Source organism: Nicotiana tabacum, chromosome 7 (genome assembly GCF_000715075.1).
Source record: "Nicotiana tabacum cultivar K326 chromosome 7, ASM71507v2, whole genome shotgun sequence".
Lineage (NCBI taxonomy): Eukaryota > Viridiplantae > Streptophyta > Magnoliopsida > Solanales > Solanaceae > Nicotiana > Nicotiana tabacum.
The window spans coordinates 131,309,523-131,317,624 of record NC_134086.1 but is presented as its reverse complement, the minus strand read 5'-3'; the positions used below and the strand labels follow the sequence as shown (position 1 = coordinate 131,317,624).

Below are 8,102 nucleotides of genomic sequence, written 5' to 3'. Positions count from 1 at the left end.
GATCAGGATCATGACGGACTTGTGTAATAGTCCTCATGACTCCATCATGGTAGCGAACCCGAACTGAGCCAATGCCAACTATTGTACAAGTTGCATTATTGCCCATTACTACGGTTCCTCCACTTTTCTCATAGCTGCTAAACCAGTCTTTTCAGAACGTCATATGCAGAGTACAAGCAGAGTCTAACACCCATTTGTTTCAATAACTACTATTATTATTACACGATATTGTTAGTACATAATCATTATCAAAATCATGTACATGTTCAACTGTAGATGCACTCGCATTTTCCTTAGACTTTGACATTGGGCAATCTCGTTCAAAGTGCCCCTTCTTGCCACAACCCCAACACTCTGTATTCTTCTTGTTCACACGAGACTTTGATTTGTGCATTGATTTGCTCTTTCCCTGTTGGCTAGTCCGGCCTCTCACAAAGAGCCCACTTGCCTGGTCATCTCTATCTCCTTCAATGTGCCTCCGTACATCACTAGAGTTAAGTGCATGCCGCACTTGCTCAAGCTTGATAGGCTCCTTGCTATACATCATTGAATTCTCAATATCACGATATCCTGAAGTCAATGAAAATAGCAAAGCACATGCAAGCGTCTCCTCCTTCTTTTTAATTCCTGCAATTTGTAAATCCATGACAAGTTTATTGAACGCATCTAAATGATCTTGTAACGAAGTACCTGACCCCATCTTAAATGTGTGAAGACGTCGTTGTAACAACATCCTTGTTGTCACTGATCGGTCTTGGTATAGCCCTTCTAGCTTTTCTCATAACTGTTTGGTCGTCTCTTCGGTACCCGTACTCACTTCATAAAGCACGTTAGGTGCAAGGGATAGTTGGATTGCACTCAATGCATCCCCTTCAATCTTCTCCTTGTCGGGAGCTGATATATCCTTAGGATACTTTCCGTCAATAGCATGGATTGAACATTCCCTCTGCAGTAACGCCATCATCTGGATCTTCCAGATATTGAAGTTGTTGCGTCCACTGAATCTATCAATTTCAAACTTCATGGAACTCATCTTTGCTTGTTCTTCCTCCTTGGATCGTTAAAGAATCATGTTGCTCTGATACCAATTATTAGCGGAAACGCAAAAGAAAGAACACAAGATTTAACGTAGTTCGGATCAAAATAATCCTACGTCCACCAGAGAACAGTTGCCTTTTTAATATTAACAAAGGAAGGGGAGAGTTCCCAATTACACTTAAGAGAATTTCTCTCTTAACTCTCTACTCACTACAATGTATTGTATTATTTTTGGGATGGTTTCTACAAATGAAGGAGTGCATCTATTTATAGAGGTAAAGACCTCCTCTTGATGTCATTGGTGACATCAAACTACCTCCTCTTAATGTCATGGGTGACATCAAAGGAGGAAGCTTCCTCCTAGCATCCACACCAACTCTTCCAATTGGCAAGCCATAGTTGACTAAACATAAACCAACACTTTCAGACTCCTTTTTCCTTACTCAACCAAAAAAGGGTGGAAAAACAATAACACCTAAAACTACAAAAGGGGGAAAAAAGAGGAAAACAAAAAGAAGAAAGGCATAAATCATAAGATAGAGTCTTGGTAGGCTTGGTAAAAATTGGTTGAACCAACCATTCAAACATGACAGAGACAACTTGCTTAAGCACACAAGAATAAGAACATATATCCAGCTAAACAATTCCTTATTCCCTCTGCTTTCATCTCAGTTTATTAAAAGAAACTTTCTGCAATTAGCTATAGTGTAAGATGCAATATGGCATTGCGTTTATAGCGGCAACGTAAAGCCAATAACCAATATGCCCATGTCACTGTTTGTCGGTTACAAGCCATTTGGTTTTCTCTATCACAAGTCCATGTGGTTAGGCAGAAGACAAGAAGCAATTTTTTTAGCATTCATATATTAAATGCTTACCTTGTCAAACCTAGAAATAGTACCAATACCCCTCTTATTAATTTAATCATTTAAAAAAAAACTATACCTTGAAAAGGACTTTTGGCCTTGCACTTCGAATGATATTTTCATACGTATAAAACAATCTTTAGACTCGTTTTACTTTAGTCTTTATTTACTTTCTGTATTATTTATGTAGCTTCATTTGATCTTGCTTACACGTGTATGCTGAAACTAAACAAGAAAAAAAATGATTTTAAATATTTTCTTGAATAATTTAAATTTTTAGATGGTATATTAAGCAAATTGAGAATGTATATTGTGGATCAAAATATAAATAAATATACTAATTTCTCCCTCTTTTGTAGTTTAAAAAAGATATAGAGAACTTTCACATGACAGAAAAACTATAAGTTGACTTCAAAAGAAGTATAAGTCCTAACATTATGATAATGGTGGAGGATAACAGTGTCAAGTATGACGGCTGTGATTTAATAATATTGCCAAGCAGAGTAGAAATAGCGAACAAGGGAAATCTCTAAGGACTCGTTTCGCACGAGGGACAATGAATAATTAATCTCGGGATTAAATTTAAGAAGAGTTTATCTCATATTTAGTTAGGAGAAAATTGCAGTATAATTAATCCCAAGATTAATTATTCCGGGATTGTAATATTTTTTTAATCTCTATGGAAAAGTGGAATAACTAATGTCGGGAGAATTAATTCTGGGATAACATCTTTCCAACCAAACATCCTCTAAGGAGTAATTATAGAAGGTTTTATAACAGAAAGTGACTAATGTCTGTAGGGGTTGGTAGTTGTTTTGCTCTACTAAATTACTAATATAATTGAAAATTAGTATTTTGTGCCATGAGAAATTGAGATCTTTATAAAATAATGCAACATCAGAATCCTACTTTCCCCTTGAATCTTGCATAACAACAAAAATATCTAATTTATTTTCATAAAATGTGTCTGAGTGAGAGGATCACATGAGAAAGTGATGGACAATATTTGTTCTCTTTCTTGCATATAATAAATTGTCACCTTCCTATGATGTAAGGCAAGTCCAACCAATTGGGACCTACCATAATTTTAGATTAAAACTATGACTTTTAGCTCCAAAAAAGCCTAGATTTCCAACATGAATCTACTTTCAAATCCTTGGACTGAAACAAATTAGCAGAAGGATATATACTTAATGAATTATGCAGATCAACAAAAGAATCATAATTTTCTTAGGTTATTTAGCTAGAGATTCTAAAGAATTAGATAAAGACATAAAGACAAACTGAAAAGGTAAACAAGAACATAAGTGTACAAAAGAGAAGTGATGTGCTTACTACTAACAGTATTCAGCAGGGAGAATTAATGGAGGGAGAGGAGAGAGAAGAGAAAACAAGGACAAAAACAAGAAAGAAAATAAAGAAGGTCCAGTACACCTACAACTGCCACACTCAGGGGTTCCTTGGAGTAGCAATAAAGACTTCTTCTTCCTATTCTTCTCTTCTGTTGCTGCTTGTGTCTTTCTAAAATAAAAACTTTGGTTTACTAGTACATATTTAATCAAACACACAAAAAAAGGATGTTGGGGTGAATTTATATTGTATAAAGTTGGATGATTTGTTTCATGATTTTGGATTCAAGAACATGGGACATTATCATGGTTCTAGGATTCTTTTACACTTTCTCGTCATTATCACTTTCATTCTTGTATCTTTTTGCTGTACACACATTTTGTTTGGTGATGTATCATTGAATGCTGCAAAGTACTTGACTAGTATTCATGGTTTTAAAGAGCTACATTATTTGGATAAAAATGGGGATGGGAAAGAAAGTGAAAGTGGGAAGATCTCTGGAGAAAAGCAAGTCTTTATTGTGGAAAAGTTCAGAACTTTACTTGGACTGAGGAACTTCAACTCAAGAAATGGTGATTTTGCATATTTTTCAACATCACCTTCACCTTCTCCATCACCTTCAATTGCACCTGAAGCTCCAGCTCCAGCCCCACGGATTCATCGGCATTCTCATCGACACTCTCATCACAATCCCTTTATCCCAGCTGGCCTTAGGATAAAGGAGAAAAGGAGAAAAAATACCAGTACTAGAGTTTTAGCAGCTGTTCTTGTTTCTGCTGGGATTTCAACTGCATTGTGTGCAATTGCCCTTTTCTTTGGCTGCAAAAAGTTCAGAAAACAAAGAAAGAAAACAACAAGATCAGTGTCACTATTCAGCAGTGAAGCAGGAAGTGTATGTAGATCAAGGTATGCTAGTTCTCAGAATTCAGTTAAGAAGGTAAGTTCTGATCCAGGCCCTGACCTCTTTTACCTTGATTCACTAGAAGTTGCTCTAGAATCATCAGAACCAATTTGCTTAAAACAAAATTCTGTAACTGAAAAGATTTACTCAAGTGAAAATATAGCCAACAGTACAGTGAGTGACAAAGCAGAATCAGAGCAGGAGATCAGAGTGTCAAAGCCTGATGATGATAATAAATGCTCAAGTGTTGGAGAAATTGTGTGTATATATGAGAGTGCTGATGCAGCGAAGTGTGAAATTGATGATTGTAACTCTTCCACTGATAACAAAATAGTTCCTGAGGAAGCTCATTCATCAGATGATGAATTATTTCATTCTTTGTGTAATTCGCGTTCATCTAGTACTAGACTATCCAATGTTTCAGCTAGTAGTCTTATTGATACCTCAGAATTTATGCCTCAAGATGAATCAAAAGTATCACATTGTTCTACATCCTCCTCAACACATTTGCCAACTCCACCCCCTCCACCTCCACCGCCTCCTTTTTCTTCATTTCGATCACAATCTCCTTGTTGGTCTACAGCTTCTTCAGTGAAAATGAAGGCTAAAGTTCTAAGTCATGCTCCATTGCATATTGAAGCATCCACTGGAAATTCAGGTTCTTCTTCAGGATCAAACCAAACTCCGGAAAATGACTTGTCACAATCACCTCTAAATCCTGTAGGACGAATTCCTCCCCCACCTTGTCCTCCTCCATTTGCAAAAGGAAGTAGCACTAATTCTTCAAAAGGCCCGCCTCCGCCACCGTGTTTGCCTTTCCAACACTTGGCAGTAGGCAAAGATGGAAGTCCACTCCCAAAATTGAAACCACTTCACTGGGACAAAGTAAGAGCTGCATCAGACCGCAAGACTGTTTGGGACAAGCTGAGACCAAGCTCGTTCGAGTAAGATTACATCTTTTTTCCTTTGTAAAGATTCAGAATATTTATTACTCATGTTTGTCACCAACTCCACTGTATCCATTTACAAATTTATTATCATGGAACAGATTTGATGAGGAAATGATTGAGTCACTATTTGGTTACAATCTGCACAATTCAATGAAGACCGATGAAGGGAAAAGCAAAACTCCATCTCCAAGCAAGCATGTTCTTGATCCTAAAAGACTACAGAACATAAGCATACTATCCAAAGCTTTGGGTGTGGCTGTTGAACAAGTTTGTGAAGCACTAATAAAAGGTAAAGCGATTCTCACTTTCAGCTCCCTTTTGATTTCCTACATGAAAATTATAAGATTTAAGTTTCACAACAGGAAATGGTTTGTGTTTGCCACAACTGGAGGCTCTTGCTAAAATGGTACCTACTAAAGAAGAAGAGGACAAACTCTCAAGTTATAAAGGAGATATCAATGAACTAGGGTCAGCTGAGAAGTTTGTAATGGCAATGCTTAAGGTTCCATTTGCATTCTTGAGAATTGAAGCCATGCTTTATCGCGAAACATTTGATGATGATGTTCATCTTCTCAAAAAGTCTTTCTCTATGCTAGAGGTAACCACCAAACAATAAGAAAATTTTCTCACTTTCATATTTTAGTGACTAAACTTGTAAAAGAATTTCTATCTCAGGAAGCCTGCAAGGAACTCAGATCAAGCCGACTGTTCTTAAAATTGCTAGAAGCAGTGTTGAAAACTGGAAATAGGATGAACATTGGGACGATAAGAGGAGGAGCCAGAGCATTCAAACTTGATGCATTACTTAAACTATCCGATGTGAAAGGAACTGATGGAAAAACCACACTACTTCATTTTGTCGTTCAAGAAATCATTCGATCAGAAGGCTTGAAAGTATCCCAAAGCATAATGGGAAAGATAGACCAGAAACGCAAGAGTAAAACAATCCAAGACAGAGAGGAAGACTACAAAAGGATGGGTCTTGATCTTGTTTCTGGTCTAGGCACTGAGCTATGCAATGTCAAGAAAACAGCCACAATGGACTTGGATGTAATAGCAAGTTCAGTCTCAAATCTATCAGAAGGAATGAACAAGATAAAAGCACTAGTAACAAATGACTTGCCTGCAGTTGAAAAGAATGGTGGTAATTTTGTGCACTCAATGACAGCATTCTTGAATTATGCAGAAAGGAAACTAAGGGAATTGCAGGAAGACGAGAATCGAGTTCTATTACGTGTTAGAGAAGTCACAGAATACTTCCATGGAAATGTGAGCAAAGAAGAATCCAACCCTCTTCGGATTTTTGTGATTGTGAGAGATTTCTTGGGCATGTTAGATCATGTATGCAAAGAGCTTAGAAGCTCGAAAACTCCCAATAGTCCTAACCCTTTAGCTCCATTTCGATAGTCTTTGTGTGTTAATAGTTTCTATATGTTTCTTCTTTTAACAATTCAACTATTGTATAAGATTTTGTATCAAGAATTCAAAAGTTATTTGCCTCAAGAAGCTTGTATTTATCATGAATAACAGTGTACAAATAGGGTCATCAATGTGGAAACCAAAACTTATAGGTAACAAAGGCATTCCACTTTTAGTAACATGTCCAAGTTCAAACGGATTGGGTTATGATCATTCGTTGATGTTATCCAACGAGTTGAACTTAAAATGACCAATCAAACTATTTGCCCGAAACGAGTCAAAATAGCATAACCTGACGAGTCAAAATGTAATACACCAAAACAAATAAAATCAAATTTTGAGATTGGGAATTATGTAGATTTGGAAGAACTTAAGTTAGTAATTGGACGGGTTTGGTTATAACCCGAATCATGACCCAACAGCTTTAGATCATGACTCTTTTGTTGTTTTCATCTATTTTGGCCAGCTCAAGTTAAACCAATTCATGCATTTGTCACCTCTACCACAACTCAATGAAAAAAGTAAACAGGCAAAAGAGAAAGATCGAGAATTATATTCCTTTTGAACTTATAGTACTGATCCAAATCCATAGAAAATATTCCCCCTTCTGAAATGGAAGGATTCCGATTCCACGAGGCCAATTAAAATCAACAAGGAAACTGTGTCCAACAGACTTTAGACATCATCATTTACCCAATTTTACCTAAATTAGGATTTCTGATTTCTGACATGCACTCATAGGCTTAGTTGTCAATGCAGAATTTGAAGGGGTGTATTTAGAAGAAGAATAGTGACTCCTTTCTACAATCTACATCAACAAAAATAGGAGTAAAATCCAGTTTACCCTTTGATCACACCCAACTATGCCTTATATAAAGCACACGCAGACGTTGCAAATATAATCTGAATATTTAGCCCAGAGTCAAACCCACAAGGAATTAACCTATCAATTACTTCTCGTTAGACTTACTAAATTCCACAGAATCAACTTCTCAAACGTTGTAAATAATAATTGAGGGTATTTCTACTAACTACGAATGAATGTAAATAAGCAACTGAAAAATAACTATAATTGAGTTGTAAACTATTAAGAGAAGGTTCTAAGGCTATGATTTCTCCTATTGATGGACTCACTTCCGGTTATGCTTCACATAGAATCACCAAATCATCTCTATCAATCCTGAGCACTCTTACTACCGTAAATCTCTCCCGAGTAATCATGATAATCTACTAGACGCACTCTCCCGAGTTACGCTAGCTGGCTTATTTACTACAACTCACTTTAGATTACACCCAAGGCTTCGTTGAGCTGAGGGTCTCTTGGAAACAGTCTCTCTACCCTTTGGGGTAGGGGTAAGGTTTGCGTACATATTACCCTCCCCAGACCCCACTTGTGGGATTATACTGGGTTGTTGTTGTTGTTGTTGTTGCATATATTTTGAGAGTGGTGTTGTTCAACAATTACCTAAATATGCACTCTCTCCCGAGTTATGCACGCTAAATAGGCACAGCTAATTGAGGATTCTGTCAATTAACTACAACAAGCACGTAGTTGAACAAATAGAGATTAAAATGGTA

At 36.8% G+C, this 8,102-nt stretch overlaps 1 protein-coding gene across 1 annotated transcript; it reads left to right on the top strand.

The window, feature by feature from the left end:
- Nucleotides 1-3,242: 3,242 nt before the first annotated feature.
- LOC107829894 (formin-like protein 11) lies at nt 3,243-6,608 on the top strand. Its single transcript, XM_016657366.2, has 4 exons — nt 3,243-5,099; nt 5,204-5,394; nt 5,468-5,703; nt 5,781-6,608. The coding sequence occupies exons 1-4, from the start codon at nt 3,547-3,549 to the stop codon at nt 6,510-6,512; spliced, it is 2,712 nt and encodes a 903-aa protein (XP_016512852.1). The 5' UTR covers nt 3,243-3,546; the 3' UTR covers nt 6,513-6,608.
- Nucleotides 6,609-8,102: the final 1,494 nt, after the last annotated feature.